The sequence below is a fragment of the Callospermophilus lateralis genome, chromosome 3 (assembly GCF_048772815.1).
Source record: "Callospermophilus lateralis isolate mCalLat2 chromosome 3, mCalLat2.hap1, whole genome shotgun sequence".
In the NCBI taxonomy this organism is placed as follows: domain Eukaryota; kingdom Metazoa; phylum Chordata; class Mammalia; order Rodentia; family Sciuridae; genus Callospermophilus; species Callospermophilus lateralis.
Window position 1 is genome coordinate 38,791,146 of NC_135307.1, and position 21,845 is coordinate 38,812,990.

At 29.9% G+C, this 21,845-nt stretch overlaps 2 protein-coding genes across 2 annotated transcripts in view; both read right to left on the minus strand.

Moving 5' to 3' along the window:
* Nucleotides 1-5,810, minus strand: part of Nova1 (NOVA alternative splicing regulator 1) — a 32,936-nt gene extending 27,126 nt beyond the window's left edge. Inside the window, exon 1 of the mRNA XM_076850128.1 lies at nucleotides 5,653-5,810. Within this exon, the coding sequence (XP_076706243.1) occupies nucleotides 5,653-5,733 (81 nt within the window). The 5' untranslated portion in view covers nucleotides 5,734-5,810. The remainder of the gene's footprint in view (nucleotides 1-5,652) is intronic.
* The window catches only part of LOC143395175 (RNA-binding protein Nova-1-like), a 107,765-nt gene continuing 91,667 nt past the window's right edge, over nucleotides 5,748-21,845 (minus strand). The window contains exon 5 of the mRNA XM_076850129.1: nucleotides 5,748-5,819. The gene's annotated coding sequence lies outside the window, so the exon portion shown is untranslated. The remainder of the gene's footprint in view (nucleotides 5,820-21,845) is intronic.

Consider the following 21,845-nt stretch of genomic DNA (forward strand, 5'->3'; position numbering starts at 1 on the left):
TTTTTCCATCAGGGTAAAATCAATCTGAAGTACTGTAGGTTCACTATGACATCTCTGCCTTGTGCCAGATACAGACTTTCAACAAGATCTTCACATATTGCCAAGAACTATGTGTAAAAAGTAGTAAGATCGATTGGCTCAGAATTTGTAGCAACTTAGTTACAATGTTGATTTTTTTTGCCTTTCTTCTTGATTGAACATGTTTTAATAAGTAACACAACTTACATTCATCAAAACTGTCCTTGATAATTCTGACACTTTTCCTTCCCCCAAGAATAAAAGCAATAATTTTAAACTTCTAGAAAATATAAATGTTTTCTAAATAACTAGAGGTTTGATTATCAAACATCATAATTTGATAAGAAGTTTTACTTCAAAAATTTAAATAAACAGGTAAAATTATATAAATTTGGGCTTAAAAGGAAACAATTGCTGAAATTGTCTCTAAATATATTTGCTTGGCTTCAATTCCTAAAAGAGTAATGAAGTAAAGACGTGAAAAGTTTTCTAGCAATTATTCATACAGATATTATTAAGCATAAAGAAGTATCCTTCCTTTAGGAATTTGATTTATAATGATAAAGATATCACAGAAAGTTTTCATTTCAGCTGATTCTTTAAATATTAAGGGGAAACATTTTCATAAATAGATAAATGTAAATACATTTAAAAAGACCTTTAAATTTAAATTAAAATGCTGTGATAATTGTTCTCAACCATACAGATAAATGGAATAAAATATCTGTAAGAAATATTCTAGCATACAATGTTTTGTTTCCTTAAAATTTTAAGTAAAATGTTTACATCCATTTACTGTGCAGAGTTAAAGTTTAGTGATTTCAAGTTAAATACCATTTAGTAAATCTTCTGATATACATTAAGGTATATCATGATATATCATGAAGATATAACTAACTAACTATCCATGTAACATCAGTATATTGGCAGATTTATAAGAAATAACATTTACAAAGCACAATTTCTTTAAAAAAAATTCTCTAATTTTTTTCATTTTCAAATGGTAAATATGAAGGACAAGGGCATTTGTAAAGCACCATTTTGCCTTCCAAACAAAAAGCATAATGTATTTTTTTTATCTATATAATGAGCGGCTGCTTAAGAATTCCTTAGACATTGAAGACTAAATTACTTATTACTGAAAAACTTCAAGTATTCTAGAGTAGTGAATTCTTTGAAGTAAAAAAAGTGTTTTTTTTAAATCAAGATTTTAATAATGTTTTGTTAAATGTAGATATAACAAAGTTTTGGGGCATAAGATCCAAAATGTTACTTCAAATTATAAGATGAATTACTCTTAATATGTGATAGTTTTGCTGGACCAGGGAATAGTACCATAGATAAACTCCATGATAAATATATCTTCTCTTCAAGCAAGTCTATAGTGATATACTGTCAAGAATCTCTAATATTTACAGTGAGAATAGCAATGAACAACTATCCATGTTAGAATTAGGAATCTGTTATTAGCTGAGTAATGTTATTAAGTAATCAACTCCCCAACCCTTGTTGTGAGTTCTATTAAATAAACCTGTATAATGCTCTGTAAAAGATAAAATACCTAAATATGCAATTGTCACCTTTACTTTATTATCCTTGATAAATATCCTTCCCTTCCCTTCCAACATCTGAACTAATTCATATTTCTCTTTTGATACCAATATCTTTACTCACAAGTCCCCCTATAATTTGTCTGAATTTTTATCAACAAAGAGACCAATATGCAGAGGTGTCTTCATTTTTTCATAAACTTTCAGAGAAATTAAAAGGTCTCTTTGGAAAATCAGAAATAATCTAAAGTCTGTAGGATGTTACTCTATCATACATCCAAGGCTCTTCATCTTCTGATCCTATTCTACCTATTTAATATTAATTTTCTCTAATTACCAACACAAACATTGTACTTCTGCCTAAGCAATTGCCTCATTATTTTGAAGAAATATATTTTCCTCCCCAAATCCATTTTGAATTACTTACCTAAAATATTTTTTTTCTTTAATAATTAGGCAATTTCTGTATAATTTTCAAAGTTACTCTTTGCTTATTTAGAAGGCTACTAACTGTCACTCTAGCTTACATTTTTTTTAACACATGTTTGAACTGTGGAGCTTTGTTATACAGTTTTATATTTTGTAAGTTATTTTAAGCAGTGATATTTCATAAAGGCAAGTGATATTTCATTCAAGGGCAAGGAGAATTAAATGTATTTTGTAATTTTAGAGATTTAACAAACTCATGATTGAATGAATGGATAATGAAGAAACAAATTAACAAGTACTACTTTTGCAAGTTGTTCATGATGAAAGTGACATTCCTCGGACTAAATGAGATTTTTTTTATATCTTAATTTGATTTTTTTTAATACAAGAGAATCCTTTTAAGGTCCCTGAGCCCTTTCTTTCCTAATAAACAAAATAATAAAAAAAATCTGAATTAAGAATTGCATAGTTCCCAACATCTAATATAGAAAACTGGATTTAAGGCTATTTGTTAGGTTTCATTCTTCTACCATAGGAAAGACTTGTGAGATCAGTATGCATTACTTTCCTAAGGAACTCTACTTGTTTGAGGACCCGTTCAGTTAGTAATATCATTCGGGTAGATATTATGGTCCACAAAATTTGCTCAGTTACTAACTGTATCTGAATAACATATTTGAGGACATAGTAGTTAAGTCTATAATAGATGATACAAAATCATAACTTTTAAAGTTTATTTGTTTAGAACTAAATTTGACTTCTGATTTTAAGTTCAAATTACATATAAATTATTTTTGATAAGCAAAACCTTAAAATTCTGAATCATAAAAAAATTGACAAATGTAACAACTGAAACATTAATAAAATCACAATTTCATATTCCACATTAATCTATTTCTACATTGAAATTCAATGTTTCTTTAGGCTCTAGAATTTTTTAAAACTCTGGTTTTATTCTTTAAATAATCTCACCTAGAACAAAACTAGTAATAAAAGTCTTTAAATAAAGTATTATTAATTTTTATTTGTTTTTGCAGTGCTACAGAATGTGAATCCAGGACTTCCCATATGCTAGGCAAGCACTCTACCACTAAGCAATATCCTTAACCCAGCAATTATTTTTGGTGGAAATTAAAATTTTCAAAAGCAACATGAATGTGTCAATTTGTTAAGAGAAAGACTATCATTTAACAAGAAATGTTATTATGATTCTATGTATTTAAATTTACGACATATGTAAAGGTGATATAAAAATGTTTTTTTATCTGTTCTATGGAAAAATGCTTTATTTTACAAATAATTATTTTATATTGGCATCATTTTTCAGAAAAAAATCATGATCACTGAAATTAATACATTTGACTTACCATTTAGAGATTGATCTGGTAAAAACTACTATACTGGTAAATTTGATACTTAAAAAGAGAATTCCAAATTTAGAGTATAAATAAACAAGATGATCTGTAATATTTTGAAAATGTTTTACATCTTCTCTAGATTTTCAAAAAAAATTTATCAGTTTTTACATTACAAGGAAAGTGTTTAAGTGTTAAATATATTACCCTGCTAAATTCAGTGTTCTCTTTTGATAAATTATTTTAAATGATACATTATTTCACATACATGATTTGATTACATGAAAATATAAAATAATCAGCCACAATTTTAATTCCATGAATATCAGCAAGGCTCACAAATGAATGCAAATACACAAAAGTAATCCAATCAATATTAATTTAGCATATCTTGAATATAAATAATATTATACAACTGAGGTAAGTAAAAATAAACAAAGCCTTTTAAATCTCTAGTTTTCCTAAATCTACACTGACATTGGATATACAGTAGTCTGTAAATCTCATTGCCATAGATGAAACTGAAATTTTAATAATAGTACATAGACTATCATTACTGGCTATTTGTTCTTAAAACACAATATAAACTAATTCCTATTATATCCTGAAAGCAACTGCTAATGGTATCATATTATTCAAACTTCAATTCATATTTTAGTTTTTTAAAAAATCAAGATGTTCAAGTCAATTCCTAACTGTCTGAATTATCTCACAGAAGTTACAAAAGAAAAGAAAGATGTAACAGGCTGGATTAAGGCTGAAAATCAAAAGATTTTATTCTTCACTGTTCATTTTGTAAGTTCACAGCCTCATATGATTTTAACCCAGAGGTCTTTAACTAGATAAAGACCAGTTTTAAAATCAACTCATCCTTTGTATGAGTTTTAAAATCAACTATTCTTTGTATTTCCCTAACACAGATAGAATAGACACTGCAAACTAACCAATGGCTGTGAAAAATTAAAAAAATAATTTTCAATGATATTTACAGCTTAAAATATTTATATGCTGCCATGTATATATTAAATGATATTTCCTTAAAAAGTTAAGAAGGGTATACAAATTGACCCATTTGACAGTGATAGAGTATAATATGAATGATTTTATATGGAATAAGAGTTGCCTACTCATGATTTAAAAATGGAAGGAATTTTTTAAAAATGATAATTAATAGAAAATTGAATATTACTCTATAATTTAAAAATATATTACCTAATTAGTAATTTTTACATTTATATATTAGTACTATATTTACCTATATACTAATGAAATTATAATAGAATTATAACTACTTAATTTTTTTCAATTCAGAAACATGAAATTAATAAAATTTTGTGCTGCATCACAATGAAGATAAATTTTCTGTAAGTTAAATAGCTTGGGAATTAATGAAGAATAAGACATTTCTTTTCAAAGCATAGTCTTTTGATAATAAAATTAAGACACAAATTAAGAGGCTATTATAAAAGGGCAAAGGCAGAAACAATAATTATGAACATAGAAGTATCAAACAAACTAGTAGATTTAAACTTTTTTATGGTGGAAAAATCCATCTTATTTAACATTAAATAGTGCCATTTTCCCCTAAATCATGTCATCCATTACTCAATCTTAAAAACTCATATTAGATTTTATCCAGTAAAATATTTTTTACAGAAAATCCCATACATTAAAAAATCAACATTAGTTCTTGATGATACATATGTAAAAACTACACAAGTTATACAAAACATAATAGCTAATTTGTAACAAAGGACTGAATGCTAGGTATACAGATTTACTTATACAAATTTATAAAAATGTTGAACATGACAATTTAATTAACAAAACAGTAATCTATATGGAAAATAACTATATTGAAGACTACAAAATATCACTAAAAACTGGGTATTGGAAATTTTAAGAATATAGTTTCAATTTTATACTTTATTTTAAAAGTAATAGAATTTGAATAAATTAATAAATTATTAATAATTGTATTAATAAAATAAATAATTATAAATCATTATAATTATTATAAATTAGTAAAATTTGTGTCTATAATTTAAAAGCACAATCACAAAGAGACAGACTTGTTCATCAATGTAACACTAATAAATTAATAATTAAATCAATATGTAAATGAATCAATCTAAGGAAAAGACCTTGATTAATCTTTAAGTAACTAAATTTACAACTGCATGTTTCAAATATACTTAAAATAAAAAACTTTATATGCTAAGACATTTTAAGGCTTCTTTTGTTAGGAATTCATACTATGCTGCAGATATTTCTCTTTGATTTCCCAACTAAACACTCACTTGTTTGATGCGATCTGGATTAACGGTGGTCTGGGGTTGTAGAATGCTGACTGGTTCAGTCTTGGCCACATTTTGGGGCATTTCTCGAATTTTTTCTGCAATGAATCCATGAACTGCATTCAGTGCTTCAACTGTTCCCTGGATCAAACACACTCGCTCAGTAGTACCTGTAGAAAGAACATTAATTTTCAGCAAACGTTCCTTCTCATTTTGCATTAAAAAAACTATGAAAAAGGGTGACACTGTAATGCCAATAAAATATTATAAAATGTAGTACTCTAAATTCCAAATGTTAAATTAAGGCAAATATAATGAATACACACATGCCCCTCTTTACCACTTTTTGTTGTTGTTGTTGTTGTTCTTTTTTAATTATTCTTTCTTATTATCTGTAGTCTTGAAATGGGTCTTAGGATTCCAGCAAAATTAAAGATCCAGAGCAGTTCTAAGTGCACTAGATTTTCATTGGCATAACATATACCTACTGAGTATTTGATGAAATAGTTTCACTTCAAGGACTTAAAGAGTTTAGAAACTGGAGACACACAGATAAGGAGCCACAGAATCATCTTTCAAAGAGCTTACTTTTTTATGGATAAAAAATGTTTAACCAAATAAACATGACAGCATGTTTTGAAAAATAATAACAGTACCAACATGATACAGTGTTGAGTCCACAGTGTTGTGGTGCTGGAAAGTTCATATTGTAGACAAGTTTCCAAATTTCTACTATCTATTCATTTACCTTGTTCTTTCAATCATAGCAACAGTCACTACTTGATATTTTATATTGTTTATTTTTAATTTTTGCATTATAATGTTAATTCCATATGGACAGTTAGCTTGTTTTCCTTTGTGCTGTAGTATCCCCATGGCCTACTAGGGTCCCTGGGAAGTATTGTACACTTTAAATATTTCTTGAATAAATGAATCAATGCTGCTTTTATTTTAATTTTAATAAAAGACAATGTCAGAGTTAAAATGAAATTTAAAAGTAGCTTCTGAAATCTGAAATGAATGAATAATTGGCAAACATTAATAGTATGTGTTTTACTTCTAGTGAATAAAATGTAGATAAACAATATGAGATGGGAATAAAATGAAATTAGTTGGGTCTAATACACAGACTCTGTAACCTGTTTTTATTTCATAGATATACCTAAAGGCAAGGGAAGTAAGTGATTAGTTTTTCAGACTATTTTCTGAGGCTTGCAGCAGCAACACAGTATTCAATGGTAATAATTTTCTCAATGTTCCCAAATGAAACACTGAACTCACTTCTCAGAAATAAGTATTTTTTTTCCTAAAGGGTTAAAAAAAATCTAAAGAATGACATTTCAAAGGTTGTAAAAATTTTTAAAAATGAATATAAACATTTTCAAGTACCTATCACATTTCCTTCAGTGTCACTGTTTCAAAATTCCAATCCACCATATAGAAGGTTTTAAAAAAATTTATATATAACAGTGGGATGCATTACAATTCTTATTACATATATAGAGCACAATTTTTTCTATCTCTGGTTGTATACATAGTAAAATACATTTGTAAGAGCAAAGTTGTGAAATACAAACATTCAAAACATCATAGATTATACTATTTTAAATATTATGATAGTTAAGCTATTTTATAGTAGTTTTTAATTTAAAATAACAGTATAATATTATTAATTCTAGAAAATAAACAAATAAGAAGAAATAAAAATATATTAGAGGGTACACTTAAATTTTCATATTTTAAATATGAAAAATTCAAGTTTAGGATAAACTAAGTTTTCTAGGTTATAGAAAAAATTCCATGGAGGTCAAGTATAATTTTCATTTGTAAGGATAGACAAAGCCTGAAAAACAATGAGTTTGTGGATTTATTTTTTTCTATTTTTCTTAATCAGCTTTTCTTTACTCTTGTCAATCTTAATGTATCTTTATGGTAGTTGGTTAAAATTATCTAGTGTACAATCAAGAAAGACTTTGCAAGATTGTATTAATTGTCCACAAATGACTGTATTAATTTTTCTAGAAAGGATGGGAATTGATCAATGTAGTTAATGCAAAATGTTCCTATATAGGTCAGCAGTCTAAACAGGAATTTTTTAAAATAAAACATAGCACTAATAACTAAAGATATTGTAGAATCCATATTGTTCTCAAAATCCTGATTTGATTAAATACATATGACACCTGACCACAAAGCGAAAGGGGAGGGGGAGTGGGAGGAGGAAGAGGAGGAAGAAGAAGAAAGCAAAAGCTGCAATCCTCAGAAGACATGCTGTTAATATCCTTCTACAGAACTCTAAAAGCCTTTTCACTAAGGTAACAAGAAACTAAAATTTTGAGGAAAGACACAAAAAAGGAAGACTGTCAGATAAATGACCAAACTGTGTACACAATGAGCTTATAAATCATACAAGTTGCTGTTTTTTTTAATAATTTAAAAAGCTTTTAGACTTCACTGGTGTCTAAACTACCAGTTATTCATCATTTTGTTTGTTTAACAGAAGCATTTACCTCTCTTTGCAACAAAATAGCGACAAAAACTGAAAATTAGTTACATAAGAGCACATGCCCACATTTTGTACAAAGTAAAAATACAGGCATATAAGACACTATTTCTTAAAGTTGCATTTTTAAAGGAGAAACTTCAAAATTCTCACAGGAAGGATCAATACTAAATAAAGACAGCAATATTTGAAATTTTTTACATTTCATTCACACATGCAATATCAAATTCTAAAAATATATGTTTTTAGAACTTTGAAACAATGATCAGATTTCATAACTAAGTTTTCATGGAAATTTGTTGAAAAATATTCTCTCCATGCTATTGTAACCTGGAAAAGACACTTAAAACAGTTTGTTGTCCTATTAAGGGCATTACATCACTTTTTTTCTGGGTCTCATCTTTTCTTACCAAGCAAGTCCTCTGTTCCTATTGTTAACAGAGTAGTTCTTTCTAATATCATAATGTCCCAACAGCAGAAAACATGTTATAATTCCTTCAGTTTCAAAGAAATTGACAGAATTAGAAAATTGCCCTTTCATAAACAATGAAATAAATAACTGGGGAAAATATGATAAATAAAATCAATAGATGAAAGGCTAATGAGAAATTTTCAATGAAAGCATCAGGGTTTCACTGACTGACTTCAGGGGTCAACATTAACAATGATGAACAATGTGAAAATCACATATAATGTGCCTCTTAATGAGATCCAATGCAAAAGCACAGTACCAATTACATATAGATATAAAAGGAGCTGAACAAATCAAAACATTTTGTGCTGCATTACAATCATAGATGATACTGAAAACAGAGAAATAGATGATACCATAAGGAGGCAAAGATATAAATCATCAAGATTGTAAAAATTGTTTACAAAATGATCCACTTTCATCAATATGAAGGGATTACTTTTCAGACAAAAAGAGACTTAACTAAGAAATACTAAGGCAAAATGTAAATTCAAATTTGATTGGATCCAAAGTCAAACAAATTTTATTTGAAGCATAATTGAATTGAGATAAAAAATTGAGTATTAGATCTTATCAAAGGATTTTAACTGTGTGATTAAAACATCAGTATATATTTTGTTTCTTCTTTTTCTTTGAGATGCACACTGAAATATATACAGGTTTAAAAAAAACACTGGAATTTGATTTAAAATACTTCTGCAATAACAAAAAAGCAAATAAAATTGACATGGCAAAATTTTAATATTACTGATTTAGATGAAGGGCATATTCATTAGACTATTCCCCTTTTATATGTTTTAATTTTCATAATAATAAAATTTAAAAGCCTTTACTGATCTCATAGGCTTCTTCTCAATCTTCTTATCCACCCAAATTCCTTGAATGAGTTATGTACACTTTCTACTTCCTTACCACTAGTCTTGAATTTCTCAAATGGCTTTTCCCCTTCAATTCTACTCCATTATAGTATTTGTTCTATAACTCACTGAAACCATTCATCACAGATATATCTGGTCAAATTCCTTCTTCATATCTTCATGTTTTCAGTCCATCAGCAACATTTAACATAGCTGACTATTCTTTTCGAAGAAGAGTTCACTTGATCTTCAGGATACCACACATATCTCTGGGTTCTGGCTTTCACTCCATTAATTCATTTACTTGTAACATTTATTGAGTTCCTACTACAAACAGGCTAAAGATACATCAATGACCAGACAATACCCCTGACTTCTTGGAGCTTAAATTTCAGTTAACGTAGATAAACACTATGCATGAAATAAAATATACAGAGAGAACACTCAAAGGAAATGGGTACTGTGAAGAGAAGTTGGGGACAGTAACAAGCTGAATAAAGACAAAAAGAAAACCATGAAAGAAATTTTGCCATAGTCACTACTGCATATCCAATACCTAGATTAGTGCCTGGCACACTGCAGATGGTTCAGCAAATAGTCTTCGAATAAATGAATAACTACCTGAGTCTAAATTTTCTTATTCCAAGTTTAAAAAGCATATGTATTATCAATTTTAGGGCTTTTTAATCTACAAAGTATCTATAAAGCCAATAAGCCTCTTTGGGTTTATTAGATCAGTTAACTATATAAAAAGAACATATTTTGGTTAATCATTTAAGTAACTATAGTAAATTATAAAATGTCTCACACTCACAAAAAGGGCACTCAGTAAAAAGAGTTTAGGCAAAAGTAGTAGGAGATACATTGGGAAATATACAAAATAATTCAACAGAATTTATTTCCTTTCTGGGGTTAAAAAAATTAACTTTAAACATGTAATCCATCTAAAGCAATAAGGTTAGGAAGAAAAAGAAATATTTTTTTCCTGCAGTCTTTTTTTTAAAATTTTCTTTTTAGTTGTTGATAGACCTTTATTTTATTTATTTATATGCAGTGCTGAGAATTTGAACCCAGTGCAACACATATGCCAGGCTGATGAGCTACAACCCAAGCCCTTCCTGCAGTCTAAAAGTTTTTAGATACTTCAGCCTACTTCAAACAAAATCAGTCTATTCTAGAATAATGAGCATATACTAATGATTTGATCCATATACTTCCAATTGTTATCTATAATGAAACTCAGGAAGCATTTTATTTGGATTTGAGAAAAGTACATACATAAAGATAAGCATGCAAATTCCCAAATCCAAAATTCAAATGTTTTGAAACCTCAAACTGAACACTGACATGACACTCAGAACTTTCAGAGTATGGAACATTTCAAATGTTGAATTTTGAGATTAGGAATGCTTAATTGATATGTTCTATGCAAATACTCCCAAATCTAAATGCATTACAGTGGAATGTATTACAATTCTTATTACTCACACAGAGCACAATTTTTCATATCTCTTGTTGTATACAAAGTATATTCACACCAATTCGTGTCTTCATACATGTACTTTGGATAATAATGTCCATCTCATTCCACCATCATTTCTAACCGCATGCCCCCCTCTTTCTCTCCCACCCCTCTGCCCTATCTAGAGTTTGTCTATTCCTCACAACCCCCGATTCCCATCAATTATCCTCCTTATATCAGAGAAAAAATTCAGCATTTGGTTTTTGGGGATTGGCTAACTTCACTTAGCATTATCTTCTCTAACTCCATCCATTTACCTGCAAATGCCATGATTTTATTCTCTTTTATTGCTGAGTAATATTTCCACAATCTGTAATTTTTACAGTAAAAGAACAGATACATACAGTGAAAAGAAATTACTAATTCCAAGTAGCTAATATTCTGAAAGGACAGGGTTTATTAATGAAATGTTTAATTTTATCTTATTTTATTTTTTACCTTTTTTATAAAATATATATTATATGTTCTCTTATCTTCATTTTATCAAGAAATATCTTCCTATACATTATATATTCTCAAGTATATTAATATTTTCTGTACTAATATTTCCTATATTAGTGTTTCCTTATAAAGTGCTGGGCAATAATAAAATGGCAATCTCAAGATTTCTTTAGGTATATATGTATTTCTGTGCATAATTATGATAAATGCAATAAATTAGACCTAAAAAGTCAAAGTCAAAGGTCAAAAATTTTTTTCTGACATATAGAAGGTAGTCCAAAATAAGGGGGGGAAAGGGGTGTGTGTGGAGAAATGGTCCATTAAAATAGAATACAGAGCAGTGGAATAGAGGAAGGAAACCAAAGGGAAGGGAAGGGAAGTGGGACAGAATAAGAGGAGAATAGTGGAATGACTCTGACTCAACTTTCTCATGTACATATATGACTATACCACAATAAATCTCTCTATAATATACATATATGTATAAGAGATCCTAATAGAAAAACTATAATAGAATATCAGTGGAGTAGAGGGAAGGGTACAGGGGGAGGAGGAAAGGAGGAAAAGGGGAAGTAGGGGGGACTGAATTACAGCAAATTGTATTCCATGCTTTTTAACACTATCAAAATGAATCCTAACGTTATGTCTGACTAAAAAGAACCAATTAAAAAAAGAGAAGTAACACAATAAATAGTTAACAATTTGTTGAATCTGCAAAGAGATACATGTTTATGTATTACGTTGATCTCCGAAATTTCCTAAATGTTTTCTAATTGGAAACAAATAAAAAACAGAAAAATGGTGCTCAAAATAAAAGGAAACAAAAAGAATAAAGTCTACATTGCATGAATTTTCTTTGACAACTGTAATTCAGGTTTTTTAAAAAGGTGTATAGTTGTTTGAAGACATCTTAATTTTTAATTGTAAAGCATCAGACCATCCATGTTTGTTATAAATAAAAGAATTTGCAGTGAGTTGTGTCATTAGCCTTGATCTATATTCATGTTAATATAATTACTTGTACTATATTCTTACAATATATAAAAGTGAAAGTTTAATTCATTAGCCTTTTGAGTTTATTAAAAGTAAATTACAAGTGACAACTATTGTCAAACTATCTGTCAGGTTAAATAACATAAAACATAAATTATTTAAAAACTTGAGAATAACAGTAACAATAAAATTAGCAGATTGAAACTACTGAAGAATTCTCAAACATAACTTTATTAATCATATTTCAACAGACCATGTTACCAGTTCTTTAATGCATAATCCATAATAATTTATATATGAGAAATATTTATTACTATTAATAACATTATAAATACATGATTTGCATTCATTTCTTAGGTTACCATATTTATTGTAAGTGCATCAGCAAAAGACACATTTCAGGATATTTATAAGTTTTCTAGGTATATCAACACAATGTTATAGTCTTCTAGGAGAAAATATATAATTTATTCAAGAAGTGAGGCCATTTAATGGTCTCCTCTGACATTCACAACTACAGACTTTTTCTTTATGATTCAGTCTAATGTCCATGTTCCTAAACATATAAAGAATAGCTACATTAAAATTTTAAGCAATTTCACAATTTGTATCTCAGAAAATTATTCTGTTTTAACAGTGATTATACTTCCTTATGTTTAAAAATCATTTCATGATTTATATAAAATATACCTGTTATAAATACATATATTTACCATCATTATGTGTTATATAAAACGTATAGATGTTTTATGTATTACATAAATTCATAATGTATTTGAGAAAAATCATTTGGAAAAAATTATACAATACATAAAATATCTATACATTTTAAAATTTCATTTAATGTTCTCAACAATTAGGAAAGATAATGATATTCCCAACTTACAAATATGAAAGTAAAACAACTAGAATGAAGATTATAGCAAATGCCAAGATAAATTATGGTCTGGTAAATAATTTTTTTCCCAATTACACCATATAACTCCTAAAAATGTATGATTAGGCCACCTAACAAACAATTTTTTAAAGAAAATCATATTTCTGCTTGGTTATGGACAATTATTTCATCTAAGTTTGATAATTTTTTAATTAATATCCCCTCAGGTTTATTCCTTATCTGGCATAAGATGAAAGAAAAGTGACTTTTTTTTTTTTACAGAGAATAGGCTGGCACAAAAATATATATAAAAATTAAAAAGTTAAAAAAAGAAGAAAGGTGTTGGTTAAAAATTGCATGGGCCATTAGCAATATATTATGGAACAAGTTTGCAGACCAACAAAAGAACTTAGGAAAATTGCCATTAAAAACTAAGTTCAATTTGTAATTGCAGCTTTTATGCTATTACAATTATACACATTTGATGATACTTCTTTCTATCACACAGTTTCTCAGGGAAGAATGCACTGTTTTAAGAAGAGGACTTTTTGAAAAAGAAATCACAGGAATTGAAATCTTATAATGCAAAGTAATCACTGCTTTCTTTTCTAGGTGACCAATCAATGTATTAAAACATGTCTTTACTGCTAATTCATAAAAATTTACAAAAGGCCATAACATACTTTAGTCTCAAGCCAACATAGTGAAGACTTGAGTCTCTGTTGATAGAACATGGTTTAACATTAAAATATATCCAGTCAAGCCCAAGGTCAGAGTCTACATTTAAGAAAAACCTAAAAAAATACTAATATTCTTCAGAGACCTAACACAGACAAAATGAATGACAAGAAAATTGATATTGTCTAGCTTCTCACATATTCTCTTTCCTATGAATATAAAGTGGATACTAATTTACTTTGACCAGTCATTCCTATAAATTAGCATTAGCAGCACGGGATATTCTAACTTCCGAAGAACCCCCCAAATAAGACATATCTGAAAATTTTAAATACTAATGGAAATTGTTCTCACATATACTGCAATTCATCTCTAGTTTCTAAGTTCTGAAGCAATGCAGAAGTTCCTACCAACAATTATGATATTATTTCATCCTTAGTATACTCTTACTATAATTCAGGATTGTTACAACAATCCTAGTTTGGTCAATATTATTACCTCTTAATTTCTAACATGAACTATAGGAACATAAAACTTCCAAGACAAAAATTCATTAAAAGATAATAATTATATTCTTATATATACATATAGAAACATATTTGTTGACTTGTCCTCATTCCCAATCACTGTTACCATTTTTTACTATGATTTCTACTCAATTTCTGCTGTAAGAAAATGACATTATCCTTTGTGTATAAACGGAAATTCACCTACCGAAATTTGCAGACTATACTTAGAAGCTGGGAAAGTAGTTTTCAACAAATATGGGATACAGAATCAAGTTCAGAAACTTAGAAGTATAACAGCATGCATAGCAAATCAGTCATGTCTCTCATTCTACACACACACACACAAAATGAATTCAGAGTAGATCAAGGACCCTTGAATTAGAAAAGTAACTCTGCAACTTCTGGAAGAAAAGATAGGATCAATATTTTAACATATTGGCACAGGCATTAACTTCCTTAATAAGTCTCCTAAAGCCCAAGAAATAAGACCAAGACTCAATAAGTAGAATGATATCTAAGTAAAAAGCTTCTGTACAGCAAAGGAAACAACTGCATAAAGAGAGAGCCTAAAGAATGGGAAAAATCTTTGCACCTACTTTTCCAAAGGGGATTAATATACAGAACTACAAAGAAACCAAAAAACTGACTAAAAAAACCCAAATATCCCAATCAATAAATGGGCAAATGATCTAAACAGACATTCCTCAAAACTACATATGGACAACAAATATATGAAAAAATATTCAACATCCTTAACAGTCAGGGAAATGCAAATCAAAACTACACTCTGATTTCATCACACTCCAGTTAGAATGGTTATCATCAAGAATACACAAAACAACAAATGCTGGTGAGAATGTGAGGAAAAGATATATTTAGATATTGTTGCTGGGACTGCAAATTATTCAACTACATTTGAAAGGAGTATGGAGATTTCTCAAAAGACTAGGAAGAGAACTAACATATGATCCAGGTATCCCACTCCTTGGCATATTTACAAAAGTACTAAAATCAACATACTGTTGTGATACATGCATACAAATGTTTACAGCAACAAAATTCATAATAGCCAAGTTATAGAATTAGCCTAGGTACCTAACAACAGATTAATGGATAAAGAAAACTGTAATATCTACACAATGAAGCCATAAAAAATGAAATTACGTTATGTGTTGATAAACGAATGGAACTGGAGAACATCATTCTAAGTGAAATAAGCCAGACTCAGAAAATCAAGGGTCAAATGTTTTCTTTGACATGTGGGAGGGAGGAGGAGAGAAAAGGAGAAGAGAGAAAGGAATAAAATGGGGGGATCTATGAAAATAGAAGTGAAACCAACAGAGCAGAGAGGAAGGGGATTGAGAGGGAGTGTGAAAGGGAAGGTATGGAGAAGTACTGGGGAATGAAATCTATCAAGTTATGCTATATGCCTAATTATGATTGTAACAGAAAGAATCCTGTTTTCATATATAATTATAATGCATTAACTAAAAATAATATAAAGGAGATAGTAGAGCAAAGGGATGGAAGCCAGTGTGGAGGGAAAGAAAAGGGAATGAGATTAATCAAATTATGTAATGTGCATGTACAGGTATGGCATAATGAATCCCACAACTATAATGTGCCTATAAAAATTTAAAGATAAAAAATTATATTCATACAACATGAATTATCTGTACTACATTTTTTCTCAAAGCTATTAAAAACAAAATTGTATATCCAAATAATCATTCAATTAATGGGATAAAGAGAAAGGAAAATAACAATATGAGGCACAGACCATCTTTCTCTAAACTTAGTCATTAAAATCACATCTAATGTTGATGGATTCTTATGTGGGCTATTTCCTCCATGGAATATATGACATGTCCTAGCTGGGCAGAGAGACTCTCAAAACAATAACAACAAAAGTCATGTGAGGTTAAGGAGGAAAGCACATCAATGGACATGCAGCATGATAACAAATCACAATAAAACTGTTGCTTATAAACTGAGATAAAAAAGATGACTATCACTGGTGATAGCCCTATTTTTCACATATAACAAAGTTAACACTTTTGTAATCCAATATAGACTAAGCAGTAACTTCATTTCCTAATTTCTAAACAAGAGAGAACAATTCCATTTTTACCATGAGCCCACAAACACAATATAAAAGTAAAGTCCACATTTGTATGGGTTTCCAAGGGAAGTGAATTATTTAAGACAATGATTGATCATGCCACTGATCACATACACTGTATCAAATAAATGTAAAGGAAGAGTGCAGAATCATGACCTTTCACTTGCTGGGGGAAGAAATATGGGAGAGTAAATTTGTAAAGTTTACAGTTTATATGAGAAAAATATTAAATGAGGGAAATATTAAAAGCATGTCATTTTATTAAAAATATTATTCAAATATTAAAAGGTATTAACTTGGCCAGTTTTATGTGTGCTAAGGTTATATGGCAATTTAAAAATTACTGTACATATAACAAAAAACTGACCATTGTAATTACGTGCCATTTTTAGTGTATAATTCATTAGTATTAATTACATTCAAATGCTGTACAAGCACTCTTTTCCAAAATTTTCTCATCATCCCATTTAGGAATTCAGTAGCTCTTAATAAATAGATGATGCGCTGGACACAGTGGCATGCATATGTAATGCCAGCAGTTGGGAGGCTAGGAGTTCAAGGCCAGCCTGGATAACATAGTGAAACCCTATGTCCAGGAAAGAAAAATTCTTTATCCCTATCTTTCAACATCCCCTGGTAATTTCTAACCAACTTTCTATCAATGCATTTATCTATTCTATATATTTAATATAAGTAAAATAATACAATATTTATCCTCTTGTTTTGGCTTATTTTACTTAGCAAAATGTTTTCCAAGTTTATTAATGCTGTCACATATATCAAAACTTCATTAATTTTATGGCTGAATAATACTATTTTACATATATATCACATTTTGTTTATCTATTTGTACTGATGGATATTTGTCTTGTTTCTTCCTCTTGGGTGTGTACATAATGCTTCAATGAACACTGGTATACAAGCATCTGCTTAGATGCCTGTTTTCAATTCTTTCTGAATAAACCCAAAAGCAGAATTGCTGGGTAATATGTAATTACATATTTAGCCTATTGAGTAGCCAAGTCATTTTCCATAGTTGCTTTACTACTTCACATTCCCACCAACAATCTAAGATGGTTCCAGTTTCCCCTCTTCCTACCCAAAATTTCTTTCCTTCCTTTCTTTCTGTATAATAATGAATGTAAATGGGTGTAATGTGCCATTTCACTGAAGTTTTGATCTGCATTCTCCTAATAACTAATGGTGTTGAGCATCTTTTCATGCTCTTATTGTCCATTTGTATGTTTTCTTCGGAGATGTCTATTCATATCCTTCACATATTCTATAATGTATTCCTTTTCTTGTAGAATCTTAGTTGTTGTTGTTGTTGTTGTTTAATGTATTCTGGGTACAAACATTGTATATATTTGCAAACAGTTCTCCCCATTCTGGAGGTTGCCTTTTCACCTTCTTGATAATTTCAGTTGTGAACAGAAGTTTTAAATTTCTGATTTTTAAAATTTTTCTGCTTTTAGTGTTATACTAAAGAACCCATTCCCAATCTAATATCATGAAAAACTATGTTTTCTTTTAGAGTTTATGGTTTAGCTCTATATTTTGGTTGCTGATCCATTTTGAATTGTTTCACTTTGTTTGCAGCAAGGTCTGTTGCCTAGCTGGCCTCAAACTTCTGGGTTCAAGAAACTCTCCTGTCTCAGTCTCCAGAGTAAATGGAACTATAGGTACATGCCACCATGCATGAAACCTTCTTAGTTAATTTGTTATATGATATGAGGTAAGGTTCTGACTCATTCTTGTGCACATGGAAATCCAGTTGTCTCAGGAACATTTTGTGGAAGAGCGTTCTCTCTCTACTTGAATAGACTTTGTACCTTTGTCAAAAAATTTACTAGCCATAGATATACTGAGTTATTTCTGGACTTCAAAATATTTCATTGTATTTATGTACCTGTGTATGTGCCATATATACATACATAAGCAGCAGCACTCTGCTTTGATTAGTATAGCTTTGTGGTAAGTTTTGAAATCAGAAAGTGCTAGTTTCAATTCTGTTCTTTTTGTCTTTTCAGGGATTTTTTTTTTCAATTCCATATGAATGAAAGAATCAAGTTTTCCCCTTCTGTAAGAAAATAAAAAGGCTATTAAAATCTGGTAGGAATTAAACTGATCTGTAGATTGCTTTGGATATTACTGACATCTTAACAACATTGTTTTTCTGCCTAGAAAATGGATGTCATTCCATTTTGTTAGGACTCGTGTTCTACCTCCTTTAGTAAACTTATCCTAGGTATTTTATTATCTTAGAAGCTACTATAAATGTCAATTGCTTTCCTAATATACTTTTCAGATTGTTCCTTGCTGCTATGTAGAAACACTGATTTCTCTCTGTGTTACTTATACCTCACAACTTTACTGAATTTTTTTTATTAGTTCTATGAGCTCTCTTGAGATTATTTGGAGTTTTCTATATATAAAGTCTTGTCTACAAATAGAGATAGTTTTACTTATTCCATTTAAATTATGTCTCTTTTGTTTTCTTGTACAATCATTCCAGCCAGAATTAACAGTATAATGTTGATTAGTAATGGTGAAAGCAAGCATCATGTTTCGTTCTTTGGGTAACAGGAAAAGCATTCAGATATATTGTTTTGATTTAATCTACTTTTTTTCCCATAAATTCTCTTTATCATGTTGACAAAAAATTGTCAATATTTTATCAGGAAAGTAATTACAAACCTGTTACTAATATATCTTGGTAATCAACACTTTCCATGTGCATTAAAAAGTTATACTATAACCATAATATTAAGAAAAATGAAACATTTAAATAGCATCAGCATACCACAAAATACTGAAATCAAAATGTGACTCTGGGGTTGAAGATATGGCTCAGAGGTTCTTCAAAATTCTCCAATTCATTTGTTGAAAATTATGTTTGGATTCACTACTGTGAACAGATAATGAAAAACTTTAAATTTTAAATTTAATATTGAGTGTCAAATAATTACAAATTAAAGAATATCAGGATATCTTAACAGTAAGGGGAACTGATATTAAAATTGATATTACATCTATCAGATATCTATTTGCAGCTTAGGATAAGTAGCTCTGTTTCTGTGATACCATAAAGTGATTTTAATGGACTTAACCATTATAATTTTAGTTTTGAAAATATGTGCCTCAGAAAATTATAAAACTCTGTTCCAATACTTCTGTAATTCCAATTGTTTCTAATATAAGTCTCTGCCCTCTCTTTTATTCTGAATTATTAGAATGTTATGAATAACTGAAGAAATCACAGGCTAGAGTGATTCCCTGTCAGTTAAGTTCATGCACTGTCATATGAATACACTATTCTCCACAGGCTAAAACCTTCTGAGACCCTCTGGATTGTCCTCCTAACTTCTAATCCACTTAAAGACAGATCCTTGGCCTCTTGTAACCAATGGCCTCTGATCCACGTGAGGACAGATAACTGGCTCTCTGACACCATCTGGCCTTTCCTGTATAAAGGCTCTTTCTGAGTCTTTGGTTTCCTGTCTGCTCTCCATGCAGTTTCTGGCCTCCTGCCCTTACTCCTTAACCTGTTTCCTGTAAATCCTTGAGTATCATTCAGTCATTAATTACCTCTGTCCCTCCCCCACATAAGACCACCAAACTATTTCAAAGTGCAGAAAATAAAGACCAAACCAATAAAATAATAAAGATACTGCATATCTTCCTACAAAAGACGTTATTCTTCAAATTCCAATGAGAGTTATTTACCACAAGTCTAAAACTCTTCAGTCATCTGCATTACACTCTTAACTCATGGTCTTCTCTGTATTCAGAATTTCATCCAATTCCCTATACTTCCTGTTGCCCTCTGTTATCTCAGTTTTAGCATATGTGCAATATCAAAAAAAAAATCTTTTTCAAAAATGTTCCAGTTAGGGGTTGGGAATGTGGCTCAGCAGTAGAGCACTCGCCTCACATGTGCGAGACCATGGGTTCGATCCTCAGCACCACATAAATATAAATAAGTGAAATAAAAGTATTGTGTTGAACTACTAAAAAACATAAATATTTTTTAAAAAGTGTTCCAGTTAGCTTTATCCCTTAGATAATACTTGGAATTTCCCTTAGCTCTTTGTGTTGCATATAGCCCTATCAAGTAAGGCTTTTCCCCTAAATCCAGGGTTATACAGAATCACAGTGCTTTGGTATTTTGGGGCGTCCATTTTGTCTCTTTCATGCTCTGTGAGCATTTCTCCTTTTTCTTTCAAAGTTTTTTGGAAACAAAGTTTGAACAGGCAGAAAGTGAATCAGGTAAAAAGTTTTCAGTTAGAAATGCAGAATGTAAGTATACTGGTAATTTATAGCAATAAGGAAAAATATCAAGGGTTACAGTTTTTTGGCCTTTTACATTTCCTTTCCATGCAGTGGTCTCAGTTAAGTATGTCTTCTTTTGGAAACACTTTCTTCTCTTGGCTTCCTTATTGTTAATTTCTTCCTAAGACAGCACTTAGTTATTCCCATAGTTGAAAATATCATAAAATATATTGTGAACTAATTTGAGCTCTCTCACTGTCACCCTCCAGTTCAAGCCATGATTGTCTCTAAGCAGGTCTATTACAAGAGTCTTAACTATTGCTCCAACTTTTGCTCTTCTACCTCCCTCTCCTTGCTCAGTATATTTTTTACCATATATCATATGCAGTTTACCCATATAAGATCAATGACTTCTCATCTAATTCTGGAGTTAACATTAAACCCTTTCCTACAGCTTTCAAATCTCTCAAGATTTGGCTTGTGCTTTGCTCTCAGTCCTCATCTCATATTACTCTCCCTCTCTTGTTCTATGCTCCAGGGAGTCAGATCTTTTTTAGTTACTGGAACATGCCAAACTTGTTCTTAGTTAGGCCTTTTCCCCCTGTGGATCTCTATCCTAGGAACCTTGTTCCTCTGGGTTCTCCATTGGCAGGCCCCTTCTTATCATTAAAAGCCTAATTCAGTAGTACTTCATGAGAGAAGTTTTTCTTAACCTTAGAACAGTTTACTTCTAATCACTACCACTTTATGCTTCTTCGCTTTCTCCATTTTCTGAATTTGTCTGTTGTAATTTGTTTACTTAAATTGTTTGTCTCTCTCTGAGAATACACAAAGTTCAAGAGGGCAGGGATTTAAACCATTTTATTCACAAGTGTATTCCCAGCCCAGTGCTTAGTTGAGTGTTAATATAAAGAACTATTTATTCCTTTAATGAATTAAAACTTATGGCC